Genomic DNA, 20,945 nt, shown 5'->3' with positions numbered 1-20,945 from the left:
CAAGTCAGTTTACTGTTTTGGAAGTCTGAATGATCATAAACAATTTAATTTGCATAAAATATTATAACTTAAAGTCTAGAAATAATTCTTTATAGTTTCCTCACTGGGGAAATTTCATCTACATTTCATGAACACAGATAAAAATTAATTCAGAGCTTGTTACAGAAATGGATAGAAGTATTTGAAGAGAAGGGGGAACATACCTTCTTAGTAAAAACAAACAAAACAAATTACATCTCCTTATGGGGAAGTAATGTTTCCAGTACTTGTTCCCCGAGGCAGCGTCATTTTCTTAAATGATACACAGAACCGAAGAAAATAAAGGAGAAAGGAAAGAAGTTTAAAATATAAGAATTTAAAGTCTAAGAGCAAAACCAACTCTGAAACTGGGCATTTTGGAGAACTGGTCACACAGATGGTGACACTGATGGCTCAGGGGGAGCTTAAGACCACTCAGGGGACTGCTAGCCTTCCAGGAATTCCATGAGTCTTACCCATGACTCTGGCAGGAAACATTTTTTTTAAATTAGGAGAGTTATAATGACTGTTTCTATGAACAATGTATTATTGCAATTAACCTGACTAAAAAAACAAAAAACAAAAAAACCACCAGAATTTACATAAGGCTTTTTATTTCAATATTTATTGAATGCTTATTATGTTCTCGGTGCTCTGCCAAGCCTCTTAAAATGAGCATGACATGGTCCCACGAGGAGCCATGAAAGGACATCAGGAGAGGGAACGTAATCAGCATGGGGCAGCAGGAAAGCCTTCCTGCAGGAGGCAATGCCCGTGCAGGGCTTTGACAATCACTAGGCATAAGGTGAAGGGCACAGGGGCTTGGAGAAGAGATTTCAGACAGGAAAGAACATGATGGGTGAGGTAGGGACACAGCAAGTGAAGAGCATCTCTCTCAAAGCATCGACCGGAGTAGAGCCTACAAGGGCATCATCATTCACAAGAGCTTGGGCATAGTGCTTTCAGTAATGTCTTAGGAGCCCCTGTATTATTCAGTTCTAAAATTCCTAGACCTGGGTTTGAATCCTGACTTTACTGTCTTTAAGACTAAATCAGTTTGAGTTTTGATTCCTTCATCTGAGAAATGGGATAATCCAAAGAATTCTTATGAGGAATAAATGATTGTCTAATAAAAGCTACATTTACTGAGTGTTCACTGCATGAAGGGCACAGTACTGAGTCTTCACAACGACTCTACCAGGTATATGCTATCACCCCCATCTTACAAATGAGGACACTACAGCCAATTAATAAACGCTGAGGCCAGAATTCGCTATCAGGCGGTGGGACCACTTCCTTACTGCCCAGTGGTCGCTTGGCACCTCTATAAAGCACATCTGCCCGGCATGGGCTCAGTAAATACTGACACTTTTTCACCCTGGAGAGTACGTGCTATGCCAAACACAGTTCCGACTATGTGTAAAAGCCTGTTGTGCATCTGGAATTGGAAGAAAACTTTTATGATAACCTAGTCCTGCTCTTTGGCTTGAGTAAGTGCTTGCTTAAAAATTATTTCTAGGGTAAAGGGCTATTTTTCTAAGATCAGTCTAGGATCAGATCATCATAATCTCCCTTGGGAGCCCACGTTGGTATTTTCAGCTCCAACGGTTTCTGTTTAGGTCTTCTCTCGCTTTCTATTTGGGCAGGCGAGCATGCACATGTGCACATGAGCCTGCCCCCACGGCCCACCCTCACCCTCCTCCAACAGTCTGTTCTATATTTGGAGGTATTTTTGACACACTTCATTATTCTCTTGATTTAAAACTCTAGAATATGTTTTTCATTAATAATTACTATTTGGAGAAAAAATGTTATAATAGCTAATATTTTTTTGAGTTTATGTCAGACATTCTGCTAACTTTATGGATGATCTGACTTAATCCTCACAACTCTATAAAGTATTGACAGGTAACATTTTGATTCTGCTGATGGAGAAACTGAGGCACAGAGCCATCAGGTAACTTGCTAAGGATTGCTGAGCGATGCAGTCTCTCTTCCCCAAAGAGTGAGGGCCAGCCCATCCTCCATGCTGTCCCCAACTCTCAGTGTCCATCTGTCCCAGAACTCCCAGATCCTTTCCCACCCTGGCACCTTCTGCCAATCTTTCTTCATCTTGTAGTTGCTCTCTAGTTTTCTTGTTACACAGCATACTCTTTTGCATGTGTTCCCACTGAATTTAATCTGTTTTTGAGTAATAGCTCTTATTCCTGGGCTTCTGAGTACTAGCAGCCCTCTCTATTGGACTAATGCATTCTTATTTGATGAAATGTTCCTGATTCTTCCATTTATGTCATCAATCTCTCTAATACATGGAATGGACTTGGCTCACCCCCCGTGATTGCTGCCCTCCCAGTGGCCCTACTCTCTTTGCTGTATTTTGAGATTACCAGTGACAACAAGACATGGAATGGAACCTGTCCCCACTTCTTGTAATGTTTATATATATATCATAGTAGTCATTTCAAATAAAAGCATTATATTAATTATATGACACTACGAGAGGTCTATGGCAAAGCCAGATGTTCTATTTTCAATTTATTAGTTTTTTTCCTACTTGTAATGGGGCCAGCAAAACAGTAGTTTACAATGAAGTATTTACATGTTTTTGCTTAGTACCTGTAAGTGAAACACGAGAGGCTTAACACAGTGCTTAATAAAAAGGAAAGAACGAGAAAAATATAATTTACCTTGAATCCAGGTAAATGCTTTTCAAAAACCTAATAGAAGATATATGGAAGAAAATAAGTGAATTCACCCTGACTGCTTCGTACCCCTTTCCTGATCCTACACACACATACACACTACTGACGCCATTCAAGGCCTTACAACAGCACTCAAAAGTATAGAAAGGTGGTTGGATGAATGGAAATGAATGAATTCTTCTGCCACTGTATGACTTCAGAATGACCAGGAAGCTTAGGAATACTTTCAGAAACTAGCCTTTATGATGACAAAGCCAAAGGCAGGAGATTTAGCCTCAAGAGTATAAGTTATATCTCCTTAGAGGAAGGAAAGAAAGCTGAAAATTTGAGAAGAGTCATAATTATACAGCTTCAAAAGTGCATAAATAGTTTAAAGGGTATATATAAGATGTCCATACCACCCTATCTTGTTTTTTAAAAAATGTCTAATTTGCCTCTTCGAATCACGATGGATGATGTGCCTGGTTGGCTTTATACTCTGAGAAGCTTAAGATTTCAAATTTATGTCAAAAGATTATTTAAATAGTCACCAAATCAAAATGACATGTGCGAAATATTAGGTATATATCAACTCATGAATCAAAGACAACATTCTCAGTGTGTGTGGTTGGGAAATCAGGAAGGAGGCTGCTGACAGCATTTTGCCTTTGGCTGCACCATGGCCAACAATGTGCTGTCGTAGGTGTGGGTCTTGTGTAACCGTCTACACCCTTGTGGGGCTCAGGCTTGATTTATCATAGTTCAAGAATTTACCCAGAGGCACCGAGCCGGTCCCTAGACACATTGGGCGGTAGGTGTATCTATTGATATTTCTCCCTATCCCTTTCAACAAAAAAACAGAACCAAGCCCTAACCTGCAAAACATTTAAAGAAACAAACGTTTCCCAACTAATAATAAGAATTCTTCATTTTTTTTCTACTCTTTTTCAGATGATCATATACAGAAGTAGACAAGATTTAGTAGTCATTTGATACTATTATTTCCCATACTTCTTATTCCTATAACTTTTCAAATGAAATCCTAGGTGAGAAATCCACTAAAGCCGAGTCTCATTTTCCAAATAAACACTTCTTCTAAGTTTTAAAATCTACAGTAAACGATTACAAATGGGTTCTTCAAAAGCCTGACAAGGCGCGTCCTTGGAAATACAAATCATATCTTCACTGTTCGGTTTTCTAATCGTCAGCCATTTTGCCATGGTGAAGAACAGAGCTTTGTTCATACTTCACACGGTTCCCTAGGTTTGCCTGGTTGTCACAACCTTATTCCAGCCCATTTTAATGAGTCCAACAACATTCTGTGAATTCCACCCTTCACACCATCTTGTTCCTTCTGCAGTGTATCATCAACGTGGTGATGTTTTCTTGAAATACCTTCCTTAAGGCCCCTAAGATTATGGATCGGTGGGATACCCTTACAAGATCCTTCTTTTTTTCTTTGATATTGACTGTTTGCACTACTTCGAGACTAGAAGAGTTTTCGTTTTTTTAGGTAACCTCTAAAGCCCCCAGGGCTTTCTAAGCTCTTGCTTAAAAAATCAACTTTAGAGGGGTGGCAGCAGCCTAGCCAAACCTAATGAGGCTGGGTGGGAGTTCTGGAACACATTCAGCTCAAATCATGGAAACAAGTTTGGGCGAGCTCAAATTCACCTTTCAGTTACGAAGCCCTCTCAGCCTGGCAAGGTTTGCCATTCTTTGAAAGTGGTGGTTAGCAGTTACGCACAGTTGTAATTTATCTTCTGAATACGGGACACACAATAAGAAAGGTTGCATAAGGGTAAAAATAATCGTTACCACCAAAAAAGATAAACAGCAACATCATCATGAAGCAAACTGACACACAGCATTTATGTAGCAACGGGAAGCCATTATCCAGTGACAGTGTCATCTCCACTGACACTGCATCTTGATTAGATTCAGACAGTCTAACAAAGAGCCAGTATAATTGTGGGTGTAAAACATGGATCTTTAAAAGACATTTTCTCTTGTAAATGGGACTACCACCAGATTAGAGCTTCTGGGTGCCTGCCTCTGGAATACGAATACATGAAATGCGTACGCCTTGTAAGATTACAACTGACTTCTCATTCTCTACCACCAATCACACTCCCTTGTTCTCCCACCAGCACTACCCTGGGCACATTCAGAAGTCCAGCGTGTAAAGCACTACCCATTCACTTCAAGGTGCTGCTTTGGGTACAAATTATGGCTACTTTCTATCTCCAGGCATCTTGAGAGTAATCTTTCAGAAGCAGAATACTGATAATTCATCTATTTGAGGCTATTAATCATGTGTTTGGTTATGAATAAATGCTTGTTTGGAAGTTAGGGTGGGGGGAGCTTACTTTCTGCATTGGCTTAATCAAAAGATTCTCTCATCTTGAGAATACTTGTGCATTGTTTTATTCCAGCAAGAATGCACACGGCATAGACACCTCACTGTGTCCTGACGCAGGGGTTCTTCCTTTCTGATATAAGACGATTTCACATCTAAAAGAAGGAAATCATGGTGGCCTGGGATGATGATATCAGAGCTATACAGTGAACACAATAATGGTGTGGGGTGTCAGGTTCCTGCACATGAAGCTCTCTACATGGCCAAAATGCAGTTTGTCCTTTGGAAATTCATCTGAGATGTTTTAATGTTGGTCTTCATTGACCATAAGGAAGCTCTCAAATGAAACGCTAAACCTGAATCAGAGTTATGTGACTGACAGAAACTACAGGGTTTGAGAGGCCAAAGTCATGAGATTTGCGAGCTGGTTTGTATGAAATGACAATGTCAATTTTAAGCCCTTCTGATGAAACAGTAAAATGGAGCATCTTTTGTATACATTAATGTTGTAAGGGGTTACCAGAGTCTTCTATGAAATACCTTACTAATTAACTTTTCAAACAAGTAAATAGAACATGCAATTTATTATTACAAAAGTACTTTCTTGAGTGATGAGGGGAAACATGAAAATATGATAAAAAAGAGCAAAATGACCTTGGCAATGCTCAATGGCACTATTCATCATGACAGAACAAATTGAGTACAGCAGCATTATCGTCCCAAGTGATAAGAATCAAGCCAGAATAAATAAGAAAAGATGCGCTCTAAGAATCTGTCCCCACTATACAACTGCTGTCCCCACCGTGCTACATGTAGATAAATTTGTTTCATGACCCTTTTCTGCAGATCTAGTGCCCAAACTCTTGAGATGCAGGTGGATAGCCTGGTATTGATGTGGGTGGAGCCCAGGAATCTGCATTTTTTTCAAGCATTTCCAGATGAACTTGATATGGGGGGATTAAGGAGGCAGTCTCAGTTTGAGGAAAACATTCTGAAGGCAGGTGTCACTCTTCTGTTAATGTGTTTCCTTGGTGTCTGGGTTGTGACTGGGTTGATTTATTCTCTTCTCCTTATTTTTTCCCTTCAGGGTAACTAGACTAGAAAATCTTTTTCTGGACTCTGCCTTAAAGAAAAAAGGATATAAATCTTTGCTTCCCAGATTGGACTAGGCCTGCCATTAAGTCCTAATGTCATCCTAGCACCTGATTATTCAAAATGTTTGACCTTCATGCTGCAGCAGCCCTGTGGAGGCTGAGGTGCTCCAGGTCATAGCAAAACTCATTCAACTAAACTAAGCAAACTCATTCAACAACATTAAACAAATATTTATCAAGCATTTGCTATGTGGTAGGCACAGTGTACAAGGCACTAAAGACTACTGGTAGGTCTATTATTGTTTAAAAACTTAGGATGTGGGTTTAGAAGATGTTTTAGAAATGAACTTTTTAAAGTCTTTATAATTTTTTTTTGGATTGGTACACGCATGTGTGTTTTGTGCACACGTGTGAACCCTGAGATAGTCTGCTGCACTGGTGGGCACTCTTGGGTCTACTGTTCTATTAGCAACAAGAAAGAAGGAGCTGAGCAGTTAGGGAGTGATTAATGCATCAATGGGCTTAGACACCGCTATGCGGTGAGCAGCCCTCCATTTCCTGGTGCTGGCCAGTGTGCCACTCCTCTTGGTGGGCATGGCCTGCGGGGAGCCAAAGCTGGTCACTGAATGTTTTGCTAATGATTTTCTCTTCACAGGTACAACCAAGCAGCCATCAGTGAGAGGCAAGGTCACTGGTGCAAGACCAACTTTGTCCCTTGCTGTAGGCAGACTCTGTACATTGGACATTGGGACTTGCAAAGAATTTCCTGAAACCCTCAGGCAAATAAGAGGTAAGACCCATTTATCCCATCACCCAGTCTAAAGTGGTGCTTTGCTGACTTTTAAAGTCGTGACACACATAGAAAATGATAGCATTTTATTTGTAGGACACTCGGGCAACAAGAGAAGGCTTTTCATGGCTAGAGGTGACCAGCCTGGGAGCGCCAGCTACCTCGGTGGCTGAAGCGTTATTAGGTGAAGGCCATCTTGAGAATAAAGTGGCTTAAAATATTGTAAATGACCTGCTCTCTTGGCTAGAGACCACCTTTAGAACGTAGTTCCAGAAGGTGGTAAGATGGACTACAGAATCATTAAAACATCCCACGGCCAGGCTCTGCCCCAGACCAATACAGCTGTTTTCTCTGTGGGCAGGGCCAGGCTTTTTTTATAGAGTCCCAGTTGATTCTAACATGCCCTGAGGTTGAGAAGCATGGCCATAAAAAGGGGAAAAACAAGGGGCCTGGAGTCAGAGTGGGAGCTGAAGTCCCAACTCTACCCCATTTGCCAAGTAAGACTGACCAGCTCGTCTAGCCTCTCAGTTTCAGTGTCCTCATCTGTAAACGGGGCTAAGGAATGGCCCTTACCTACAAGGTTATTGTGCCACATTAAGTGAGATAGCATAGGTAATGAACGAGCAGCCCTCCATTTCCTGGTGCTGGCCAGTGTGCCACTCCTCTTGGTGGGCATGGCCTGCGGGGAGCCAAAGCTGGTCACTGAATGTTTTGCTAATGATTTTCTCTTCACAGGTACAACCAAGCAGCCATCAGTGAGAGGCAAGGTCACTGGTGCAAGACCAACTTTGTCCCTTGCTGTAGGCAGACTCTGTACATTGGACATTGGGACTTGCAAAGAATTTCCTGAAACCCTCAGGCAAATAAGAGGTAAGACCCATTTATCCCATCACCCAGTCTAAAGTGGTGCTTTGCTGACTTTTAAAGTCGTGACACACATAGAAAATGATAGCATTTTATTTGTAGGACACTCGGGCAACAAGAGAAGGCTTTTCATGGCTAGAGGTGACCAGCCTGGGAGCGCCAGCTACCTCGGTGGCTGAAGCGTTATTAGGTGAAGGCCATCTTGAGAATAAAGTGGCTTAAAATATTGTAAATGACCTGCTCTCTTGGCTAGAGACCACCTTTAGAACGTAGTTCCAGAAGGTGGTAAGATGGACTACAGAATCATTAAAACATCCCACGGCCAGGCTCTGCCCCAGACCAATACAGCTGTTTTCTCTGTGGGCAGGGCCAGGCTTTTTTTATAGAGTCCCAGTTGATTCTAACATGCCCTGAGGTTGAGAAGCATGGCCATAAAAAGGGGAAAAACAAGGGGCCTGGAGTCAGAGTGGGAGCTGAAGTCCCAACTCTACCCCATTTGCCAAGTAAGACTGACCAGCTCGTCTAGCCTCTCAGTTTCAGTATCCTCATCTGTAAACGGGGCTAAGGAATGGCCCTTACCTACAAGGTTATTGTGCCACATTAAGTGAGATAGCATAGGTAATGAACCTGGCCCAGCCTTTAAACTCGACTTTCTATTTTGAATAGCTTTACTCAACTGTTTGCCCTTCATTGTTCTGAGGATCTGGCCTCTGTCTACAATATTTTACCGACTAATTAATTCATACATTAAGCAAACGTTTGAATGTTCACTCTGGCAGACACAGTTCTAGCTGCCAAGGGTACAAGGATGAAAACTAAGTGAGAAGGAGTTCTCCAGGGAGAGGGTTTCTTTCTAAGCTGAAGTCAAGTTCTTGGTAAATGAGAAGTTAATAAAAATCGAGAACATGAGCCATAGTCCTGCCCTGAGTTGTCGCACGCTGGATACTCAGTGTTATCCCTGTCATCACTGCTCTGCCACTGAAGGCACTGGCACAGAGGTCTGCGGTGGCAGGGTGCCTTCACCTTCTTCCTGCTCTAATCTAGGAATGGGCTAAGGGATAAACCGGCCTGGTTATTACTGCCTACAAGGGGTTTCTGCCCACATTTATTTCCACATCTTGTAATCCTATTATGGTCAAAACCAAATATAACTTCAGCAAACTACAAATACAAAATTAAAGTATATCAGAAACAGTATTGCGATTAACATACTAGTGAGGTGATCTGAAGATGATCTGGCCTTGAGTTGTCTCACTTCTGTGGCCCAGAGAGTAAACTTCACTATGTGTTTCCCTCCCACTGAAATGCGGGGTGAGTATATATGAATATATTCACATGTATTTGCCACACCTCAGAACAGGAGGTGAATAATAAAACTCAGAACAGGTAATTAATTGATCCTACATTAGGGGTGACTTGTGTTAGCAAAGTGACAAAAATCCGCTTCTAAATCTAAACTAAAATGTAAACTAGGTTTTGTTTTGAAAATGTTGGTGAATAAAGATGTTTCTTGAAAATAAAATAAAATAAAACAAAACATAGGAATGAAATTATCTTTATGCTTATAATAAGAGGCAAACTATACCCCAAAATGGGCCTATTAATTCTGTTCTTTTTCTTACTTTCCTACTTCACTTGGTACTAACTCAAATATTGTTTACTGATTGTTCACTTTGATTATCTGACATCCCTTCCTCCACGTGAACTAGAGAGCAAAGACTTTTGTTGGCCAATATACATGCCCTGGCCAATGGGGAGCACAGAATCAATCCATTGAATGAATAAAAAGATCGTGACAGGAAAAAACTAAAGGCACTGAAGTACAGCTGCATTTTTCTTTGAATTATGCTCTACAACAAGACTTTATGAATTAGATTACTTTAAAAGCCAGGCCTACTTTGTTCCTAGTGGCAAAGGAAGTTTGTTGAAACCTCTATTAACTCAGCGTAAGTTACTGAAGGACTGGCTTTTCAGCACTAAACATAAAATCCAGTTTAATCGTTAAACAAAAAATTCTAAAGCTGGTTTCATTTACTCTTTGCCTATACAACTGAGGAGCAATTTTAGAAAAGCAATATAGCAAGATGAAAAGAAGAGACAGAGGAAAGGAAAATTTCCCCTATTACCCTGAAGAAACTTTCCATTTTTCATTTGCTAGGTGCTTCTCCTCTTTTAAATCCCTCTGTAAACTATTTTTTTAAAGATCAACCAATCTTACCAATAGAAGCTGTTCACTATTAATCAGCCTGTCCTCATTTTATGCATTTCCATAGGTGTTTTCGCAGTACCAGGAATATGCTTTATCTATTTGTGCTGAAACTATAGATCTCAGATTGGCTTCTACTCATCTAAAAATCTGTGACTTTTCAATTTGATATAGACATTGAATTATAAAACATGCTGATCTAAGGAACAGGTTATAATTAAAAGTTTTCTATTCTGTGCCACGCAATCATTCTGAAAGAAAGCTTGGGGAAATGTTTGGCAAACGAGATGCATCATTTTTGGGCATTTTTGTTGAGATCCTGAAATGTGAGCCTGCATGATGCTGCTGCTGGACCCATGTCTAGGGACGGCAGTGGTAAACTAGAACCTGTGAAGTCATAAAGTCACAGCACAGAACCCCCAGCCCTAACACGAGATTACAGAAAACTCCCTAGGCCAGCACATGTCAATTACATGGACATCTGAATGTGAGAATTCAGTTGTTGTTAAGAGTGTGTGCACCAATCACTTAAAATTGCTCTCAACTGACTTTCCTTTTAGTGCAGCTCCACATAAACCATTCCTTAATGGCTGACACATCTGAGAATGAAGCAGGCCAGAAGCCGGATCTCTGCTGGCAAAGCATCTCCATTCTCAAGTTCCAAATACACACACCCCTTGGGTGGCCATGGGTGTCAACTGCAAGGCTGAAAGCCGAATCTCTTGAGTTTTGCAATTACCTGCATATGCCAGTGTGCTTAGTAACTCTGCTATTTAAGAGAGACCAATTTAGCATAATCTACTTATGTGGGAGTTAACTCATGTACTGGGTTTAAAATATACAAAAGCTCTGTCAAGCTGTCAGATGGAATGGCTCAGGGGATTGTAACATGAGATCTTGTCTTTCACCTCTAGGTCTCTGGCTGGCAGTCAGCTCTTTTAGCCAAGACCCCTGCCTTATTACCACCCCACAGGTTTGGTGAATTAGTAGTATCAGCCCACTTTCTAGTTTTAAAATGTCCACATATGAATAATCATCAATATAGTTGCTATTAATATTGTTTTTTATTTGAGGTGACAGTAAAGGATAAAACAGACCAAACTTTGAACTCAGACTTGTGTCTTCTTTTAAAGCAGTCATAGAATGTCTCTTTAATATCACACAAATATGTGGCTCAGAAGACATTTCAGAATGTCAACAGATTTTAAGAAGACCATGTATTTTCGTACCAATCTTAATTACTTATGACAAGTTATTTAGATAACCTGGATTTTTTTTTGTTACCAATGATATTCAGAATGAGTGCTTTCGATTTTTGAATCAGATATAATCAGGTCTATCCTTAAAATTTGCAGGGCCCAGGGCAAGAGTACAAATGAGGCCCACCTCCCTCCCACATGTCTAGATATTTACAACTTATAAATCAAACTAATAAACTGTTAAATAAAATATGTTCTATCTTCTTAGTATATCTTTAAAATCTTTTCATGATGGTGATATATTTTTCTCAACTTTTTTGTTTTACTTATTTGATGGAAAATTACTACAGATCTGGACTGGATATTTTTCTTGGTGATTACAATTCAAAACAGCAACCAGAATTGGAGACTCATAGGTTCCTCTAAAAGAGAACAGTGTTTATCACTGAGGTGGTGTGGATCAGCCTCTGTCTCATAAACATCTCCAAAAAGTTATTTTGCATCTTACACAAACATTGGTAAAAACAGAGTACATCACTGATGTATACAAAACTTCAGTTAATTTAAAAATTTTAGTTCTTTTAGCTAAAAAACACCTGATATGAGTGATTAACCTTGTTGTGAGATGTAAAATTAACTTGCTTACAGGGCCCACAAGCAGGAAAAAAAAAAAGCACATGGGTGCATACACACAGTAGATCCTGCTAATCTTCATAATTAAAGAAACGAAGATCAAAGGTATTGTCATTTGATGGAATGGCCATCATAATACAGATGAAATAGTCATTGAGGAAGAGCCTTTTATTTGCTTGGTGGGAACAAACATTTTAGTGTTGTTCAAAGCCAGATGGTAAAATTCAGGATCTCTTAGGAAAATCGCAGAGATTCCTATTTTATTTCTCTAGGGCAGGGCCTCCCATGGGCTTTTAATCCTTCCTGGGTGCTTCTAATGTTTAGCCGTGTGGTCCATCGTACTACTTTCTGGGGATGGTGTTTTAAAGGTGGTCTTTATCCAAAAGGGCAGTGCCTAGAGACAGAATAAACAATCACCTACAATATTTCAAAATGGAGTAAAGGTCCTTTTGCAGGACCTTTGATATTGTAGAAAGACATTACATCTTTTAAGATCACTTGTTATAAACAAATTAGTACTTTTACACTACAAGTCTGCCCTTGAAATCCTAGAAAAGCAAACTGAGAAAAAGCCCTCCTCCCCTCTGGGTTATACCAAAGGAAAGGTGGGTGAGAGAAGCCAGGTGCTCGAAGGGTAAGGGCGGAGCAGGGTCCCATAGGGTGAGAAGGGTTCAAATAGAATCTAGAGAATTCAAACTGGAGTTATTTGTAATTCTATGGTCATGGGCATTCTAATGTCCTAGGATTTATCCACAAAGGGTTGATGATATGCAAGAGATTTTCGCAGAGGTTGAAGGAATACCTGACTTCTATGGGAAAAGCATGAAGAACTATTTCTTCCTGGTATGTTTGACGACTAAAATTTGTGTATGAGTCCCATTAAATTGATTGTTGTTTTGAAATAAACATTTAATTACCAAACACAAAAACAAGAAAACCCAAGAGAGAACAAAGCAACACATAGGGATTAATTCAACATCTAAACCTGTGTCATCTGCTCTACGTGTAAGCAACAGAAACTGAAGCGACTTTGTAAGGCTTGTGAGTCTTGACATATGTTTAAAAATATGTCCTATTGATAAAGATGGTCTTCAAATGGCTTGGCAGCTCTGCGACAGGTGGGGGTGTTTAAGATAAAGGGCCAGAAGGAGCAGGTGAGGAGTCCCTTGAATCTGCAGTAATTCAGGCAATAATTCAGAAGTGAGGCTATTTCCATGGTCTAGGAAATGAAGGAATGAAATATATCTGGAATTTGGAAGGTGGTTTGAAAAGAAACAATTGCTGAGTTTGGCAGATTAAGGAGAAAAGCAATATGCTTTGGGCGCAGGGCCATGGCGTGCTTTTCGTAATCACATTTAATCCTCCCAATAATTTTGCAAGAAGACATATTTGTGTCGACTTTACAAGAGAGAAGACAGACACTCAGAAATTGAACCTATCCATGGCCAAACAACTACTAGATAAATGGCAACATCAACATTCAAACCTGGGACTACTGAACCACAAATTAGTTTTGATATTGCTCCTGTGATACTGTGGCCCGCTGTGAAAAGGAAGCACAGGGAAAGACCAGGAAAGGAAGATGAACAATTTTAGCTTTCCTAATTAAGTTGGTTAAAGAGAAATTCAACTTACGATGCATATAAGTATCAGGTTGTTTTTAAAATTCTGGCATAGTACAGCACTGTCTAACAGAAATAAAAGCAAGACTCATGTAATTTTGTGTTTTCTAGTAGCCACATTGGAAAAGTAAAAAGAAACGGGTAAAATTAATTTTAATGATATATTTTATTTAACGCAATATATTATCATTCCAACATAAAATCAATGTAAAAAATTATTGAGATAGTTTACATTGTTTTTTGTACTAAGTTTTTAAAATCCAGTGTATGGTTTATACCTAGAGGAGATTTCAGTTTGGACTAACCACATCTCAAGTGCTCAATAGCGGCACCTGGCCAGTGGCTGCCACATCGGGCTGCAGATATCAAGAGTACTGAGATGCATGGAATGTGATGCATGTCCCAGAGTGTGGCTAATGAGGAACAAAAGGTAGACTCTTAGAAATACCTGTGGAGAGGTGACCAGAGGAAGACTCATCCAATGAGGCCCTATTTGAGGTCTTTAACAATATGAAGCACCAGAATGATTAAAGTCACAAATTATGTGAGAGAGAGAAACTGAATAAACAGAGCCTCTAACCCTCTATCTTCTACCACTGCCAATGGGCCAAGTGATACCAAGAGCTTCATAAAGGCCAAACACTCTGTGGGGCCTTAATCGGTGGGAAGAGACCTACCCAGCCACAATGAGCTCAACAAGAAAACCTGCTGCTCACGTCATACGCAAATGATACATATGCAATAAAACTAATAAGTGACTGATGTGATCATTTCATTTAAAAATACGTAGTTATTCTGGATAACTGAATTAATAGACATCTATTTTTAAAAAATCATTTCCTTTGATTGTAGAAATTAAATCTGGAAATCAATAGTAAAAATATTTCATCTTTCTTCTTTTCGACCTTCACGTTCTTTCATAAATATCAGGTAGTAGAGTGAGATTAACAAAAGCAAAAAACCAGTCTTCATGCAGTTATCAAGATGACAGTGGTTCTTATGTTAGTGCTATCTACATAGGCTGTATGCTGTCACTTCGTAAGAGGGTCTTGAAGATGCAACTGGTGCCCTTCTGAAGCCCAAGTGGTGTGTTTCTATTTCATGTGACGAGAAACACGCTTTTTCCTGACATCAGGCCATGTGAGCTCATGCCTTCTCCCCTACCCACCAGCAGAGCTGCTGAAGATAAACTCCCTTATAGGATGTGGGCAAAGCCCTGAACTCCTGAAAGAGCCAGAGATTGTCCCAGAGAGCAAGATAAATCGCTCCCTTGGAACTTCTTTGGAAACTGGTAGGTGGGGGCCTGGGAGGGATATTTCATAAGCATCGTGTACACTGCCTATTTGTAAACCACTCCCCCTCTTCGTACAGTTTCTATATTTACTTATCTGCCTTGAATGCTCATAAGTTTCACTGCCTTCTTTTTTTTAAACGAGTCTATCTTTGCTTCCTGGATTTTTGCATACTGTTCTAAATATACTGTCCCACTGATAAGCCTCTCTCTCTTTTTTTTTTCCCTCTCTAGTTCACATGTTGGTGGGCCAAGGGATCTCCCACAAAATTCTAAGAACTCATAAGCAAATGTGTTTTAGAAGAGGACGGAAGAAAGGTTCAGGATAGAAATCATTGTCCTTTTTATACTACACTAAAAAAAATATGAAGATCTTTGCAGAGTAAAATATCACAGAACTCCATTCTCACGTGACGTTTTTATGTGTACGTGACTAAGCTGTGGGTCAAGCCCTGACTCGCAGAAGGTTTACAGCACATCCAAGAGCAGCCTTGGTAGGCGGGTGGCCCGCATGGCGCTTTCAAGTCCTAACCCCGGCCCTGGTGGGGCCAAGCTGCTAAGCTGGTCAAAGGAAAAACAGTTAGATCATCAAATACATGCACTTCTGAGTGTGACGTTGCTGTTTTTTGGATTACCTTGATTCAGGGTATTTGGTGAGGGTGGCCAGGCTGCTGGTGTACATGTGGCCGCCCACATCAATGTGGACGGGCGCATTGGATTTTGTGAGTTGTGCTGGAGTAGGAATGCCTTGGTTGTTCAGTGGAGATGCAGGAGATCTAGTGATCAGAGGTCTTGACATATTGGGTCGACTGTCCTACAGAGAGATAAGCAAGTTAGACATGTTTTCTTTTTTCATTGGAGAGAAAGGAAACACATACATCGTAAAGAATAAGCCAGTGATGAGAGCTGACATTTGTTTGGCAATAAAATCTGGAAAATCAGCAAGCTCTCACTTTTGTTATAAAGAATGTTAGAAAGACAAATTCCGTGACAAAGAAAAGGAAAACTTCCCATGTTCAAAATCAAGAATCTGAACTCATTTCAAATCTTCCTGAGCATTGTGACAAATTCTACTAAAGAATTCTCCCATTTAACAAGTGGAAAATGGCATGTGGAGAAGCGCCGTTCATTCCAAAGGAAAAGGTAATCAATACCTGAAACGATACACATCTAAATAAAACACGAATGCTTTATCCTTGCCTTTGGAAACTTCCTTATAGCGATGTGGTTGAAACAGGCTTTTTAGCATTTGCGTTCTGCAAAATGTTTCTTTCAAGTTTTATTTTTCAAATCAGGAAAAAGAGGGCACGACTGGTCTAGCCATTAGCTCATGTACTCAAAGCAACCATGTAAATAAGTACCATAAGTTTATCAGTCGACAGATTAAAAAACAAAATCCATCCACATTCTACCCATTTGTTCCCCGTTTCTCTCCCTTTAAGACTATGGATCCGGAGATGCTCTGAAAAGAGTGTATAGTAGACCCTTTCCAAGGTTCCAGTTACCCACAGTCAACTGTGGTCCAACGATATTAAATAGAAAATTCCAGAAATAAACAGTTTGTAAGTTTTAAATTGTACGCCATTCTGAGTAGCATGACGAAATCTCACACCATCCCGTTCCATTGCAGTGTACCCACTTTGTCTAGTGTATCCACACCGCAGACCCTCCCCACCCTTAGTCACTTTATCAGTCGGTCTCAGTTATCCGATCAAGTGTCATGGTATGGCTGTGCTTATGTTCAAGTAACCCTAGTTTACTTAATAATGGCCCCAAAGAATGAGAGTAGTTTAAACTTTATCATAGCTCCATGTGTATAGGAAAAAAACCCACAGTGTATAGGGTTTGGTACTATCTGCAGTTTTAGGTGTCCCCCGCAGACAAGTATGTACCCTCCAGTGATAGGTATGTGCAAGCTGCTCTTCTGTATGCTGGACTTCTTGAAGAAACCAAGTGCCGATGAGGAGCTGAGGCAGATGTCAATGCACAATGTTTAGTCCCACAGGCAAAGGTGCAAGGTGAGCAAACAGCAGAAGGAGGATATCACATGGTGGCAGCAAGAACATGTGGAAGAAACTGTACTCTTGAGAAAATGAAATATTACATCCTTTCTATGGATACAACATAAATATTTCAAAAACTATCCAAACATGGTAGAATGCTTATAAAGCCCAAACCACAGACAAGTAAAGTCAGGTCTCCAGCACTCAATAAAGGCGTCAAATATTTAGAGTCTACAATTGAGGAATAAGCTAAAATAACATTTATATCTGAATTCTGAATACCACAAGTATACTCTCAGATTTATAATTTAGCCAGAGATTGTTTTCAAACATGCAAACAATATGTGCCAAAGCTAGTGATGAGGCATAATAAAGGGATTTTGAAAAATGCCTTTGATGGAGATTACAAAGGGGAAGTCATCTAATTTTTGTGCATAAAACCCAGCATGATAAAATATAAATTTGCAAAACACCATATATTTTATGATCTGAAACAGCTTTAGGAGTTACCTGGGGGCACGACTGTTAGACTACTTAGCATTAACCACATGTCCAGGCAAGACGGTGAATGCCCACGCTTTCTGAAACCCCGCATCTACTGTGAACGGGGTGGTTACTGGGCCTTTTCACAAAATGCTGACCATCTGTGTTGTGCTTTTCTCCATGCTGAATTAAACAGAGCCCAGAAGCAGTCACAGAAGAAGAGTTAATGTTTTATCTCTGAAATCGAGAGGTGGGTTCATGGATGATGATTACATTATTCTTTATATGTTCCTATATATTTTTAATAATGCAAAACAGGTATTAAAAAACACAAAAGGATGTTTGGAACACAGAAAAAAGTTAAAGAGGTACTGGTAGGGGGGAAAAAATGAAAATCCAAAGACATTGGAAGAAAAATTTAAAACAGTTAAGGTTCTGAAATATTAAACGTAGCATTTTAAAATTTAGATGACAGAAAACATTTTTCCTTTGAAAATGCAATCATATAACCTCTACTTTTAAGAGATACTTACTACCTGACTTCCTTTTAGAAAATGATTTCCTGGCTAAAGACACACGCCCCTAACACACATCACCCTCCATTATAATTCACCCCAGCCCCGCACTGCAGTGTCTGTAATAGTTTTTCAATTGGACACATTCTATATCCTGCCTGAGGGTGCTCGGGCAAAAATGAACAGATTTGCAGGGTTAATACTGTAGTTAGACTGTGACCTCATTCAGCACAGCACTAACACTGCGAAGTCTACCTAGAAGGAGAAAAAAAAAGCATAACTGATCGGTTGAAGGATTCCAGATTTCTCAGAATACATACCATTTACATGGTAAATCATAAATGTATGGAGATTGCTAAATTTAAAAATTAAACCAGTGTTTCTTCTTCAGCTGGGGTTGGGGTGAGGGGCGGTATTAATCCTTATGGGCACGGACAATTCAGTTTCATGATGGCTCAGGCTGACTCTAGTAGGACTGTTAAGTATTAGAAATGGTCTCTGGTGAGCCCTCCTAGCTCTTCTCCTAGACTCTCTTTCCATACAGGAAGCTTTCCTGTTCCGTATGTGTCCCCTTAGTTAAGATCACATCTAAGACATGAACTGGTATTAGCTAATGGAGTAAAGTGTTTTCACTCAGTATTTTCTGTATTGGTGCAGGCTAAAGCACTTTAAAAATCTACAGGCTGGGGTTGAAGGAGGATATTTGGGGTTGAAGGAGGATATTTGGGGCTAGGAGGTCTTGGGACTTGTGGCCGCCTCAGTCAGTATCTGATACATGGACTCCAGATGCCTCATCTAATACAGTTGTGGCAAATCCTTCCCCTCACCTGTGACTGGGGCTAACATTCTCCCTTGCTCATCTAGACACTGAGGTCCCAGATGGGATGCCTGTCCCTGCAGAAGCCACTTCCCTACCAGCCTGAGGACAAGGCCAACACTCAGAATGGCCAACTGAGAGCCGGAAAGAACCTGGGTTCTCACTGACATGTTTGAGACACAGGATCAACCGACTCTGAGCCTCCTATCTCTAGTTACAGATTTCCTGTAACTTGGCCAAATAAATTTATTTTTAAAGTACGTTTGAGTTGGGATTCCTGTTACCTATTCTGATGGAATACCTTTCCTTTCCACGGCTGCCTCCCTGTGAGGTCATTTGGCTTGCTGAGACTTGGCCCATCATGCCAAGGACAGCTGCCTGCTGATAGATGCAGAATTTCTATCATATTATCACCATTCTTCAACTCTACCGTCTCTCCTTCTCTTGAATCACTTGCCCACCATCATCTCAGTCTTTCAATATTACTTTTGATTAAATGAAAACCATAAACTTTAACCAGAATGGGGGTTTAAATGTCTTACATGTGCCGTCATCACTACTGAAGAAACAGCTCAGAGCACTGATGTGTATTCTGAAAGGTGGCCAGGCAGAAAGCTGTCTCTGATAAAACCCCTTCTGGAACAGACTCCTCGCCCAGGGGAGAGGGACCTGCCCTAACACGAAGCACTCAGTTACGGCCCCTCTCTTGTGCAGCCCCTTGTTCTTTCCTTCTACATTACTTATGAACAGCTTATAAGTACCAGGCACTGTACCGGGGCGGGGTGGCGGGGTGGGGGGGCGATTTGGCACAGGGGATGATATACAATAGCGAATATGACAGACTGGTCCTTGGCCTTACCAGGCTTGCTGTTCAGTGGGAGGGAGAAGCCAGAAAACAAGCAACTACTCCCAGGCAGGGGAAGGCCAGGTTACCATGGTAACTTAATTGAGGAGACTCATAACCCAGGCTGGAGGGCAGGGCAGGGAGGAGAGATGGGGAATGCTCCCTGGAGACAGTCTGAGCTGAGATCTGACAGATGAGAAGTCCACACACAGTGGGATGCTGGGAAGGAGGGTTCTGAGCAGTACTGCGAAGTCTCCAAAGTGGGAGAGCGTAAGGTACATTCCAGAAATTAAATGTTCAGCATATTGTGAGTCTTCTCCCATTTGTTTTTTCCCACGATAAAGGGCTAATGCTTTGTTCCCTAACAAAAGCTTGTAACATCATGGTCTGAGAATCACAGAATTACAGTTGATCTTTGAACAACATGGGTTTGGACTATGTGGTTCCACTTATGTGCAGATTTTCCTCAATAAATACCTGTACTGTTTTCTGTCAGTGGCTGGGAGTGCGCGGATGCAGAGGGCCCACTGAATACACTGATCTGCACCATTTTATAGAGCGGACCTGAACAGCCTCAAGTTTTAGTATCTGTGGGAGTCCTGGAACCACTCCCCTACCGCTGTGGATTCCGAGGGACAACTTAAGTTTCGAGGACATCTAAAGTTATACTAGGATTTTTGACCGCATATGGGTCAGCGCCCCTAACCCCGGCATTGTTCAAGAATCAGCTATAAATGATAATTTACAATGAAAAAATAAATAAAACCCATCAAAATATTCTTATGTCTAGAAAAGAGAAAGAGTAAGGGAACTAACAGCTAGCTTTCTAAATAGCATTGTCCAACAGAACTTTCTGCAATGGAAAAACCTTCCATATCTGTACCATTCGGTACGGTAACCCATAGCCACATGTAGCTATCTGAACATTTGAAGTGTGGTTAGTGTAACTGAGGAACTGAATGTTTAATCTTAATTTAAATAATTTAAATTTAAATTTAATTTAGCCCCATGCAGCTAGTGGCTATCATATTAAACAGCAGAGTAACCTTTGCTTGAGTTTTTGGTAATACAATGAAGCCCAAATCATGACAAACATGAAATTATCACTCATGTGGAAAAGAAGCAGTGGTATTTTAGAACTGAATACAAATGGTTTATGACCCCTCAACACATGCATTTCCCTCTCCCCTTCTAACACTATTTCTCTTCCTTTGCTAATTTTATGAAAATAAAAGAAATGAATGGCTACGCAGTGAGGAAAAAGAATGATGTTGCACACACAATATCTACGATCTCACAGAGGGAGTGCTGGAACAGGCGCCAGACAGAAACACATTCTGTATGATTCCATTCACGTGAAGTTACAGACAGCAAAATGAATCTGTGATGACAAAGCTCAGAACACTGGCCACCTGTGGTGGATACTGACTGGGAAGGGGTAAGAAGGAGCCTTCTGGAGAGCTAGAAAAATTCTAAATTTTGATCTGGGTGGTTATACAGTTGTATCCATATGGATGCCTAAGATTTAT

At 40.5% G+C, this 20,945-nt stretch overlaps 1 protein-coding gene across 1 annotated transcript in view; it reads right to left on the bottom strand.

Annotated features, from left to right (window-relative positions):
* KCTD1 (potassium channel tetramerization domain containing 1) overlaps positions 1–20,945 on the bottom strand; it is an 86,897-nt gene that overhangs the window by 28,208 nt on the left and 37,744 nt on the right. The window contains exon 3 of the mRNA XM_015595648.2: positions 15,390–15,568. Coding sequence (XP_015451134.1) covers positions 15,390–15,568 — 179 coding nt within the window. The remainder of the gene's footprint in view (positions 1–15,389; positions 15,569–20,945) is intronic.

This window comes from Pteropus alecto, unplaced genomic scaffold, assembly GCF_000325575.1.
Source record: "Pteropus alecto unplaced genomic scaffold, ASM32557v1 scaffold146, whole genome shotgun sequence".
Classification (NCBI taxonomy): domain Eukaryota; kingdom Metazoa; phylum Chordata; class Mammalia; order Chiroptera; family Pteropodidae; genus Pteropus; species Pteropus alecto.
The sequence above is the reverse complement of the archived record's forward strand: the minus strand, read 5'-3'. Positions and strand labels throughout refer to the sequence as shown.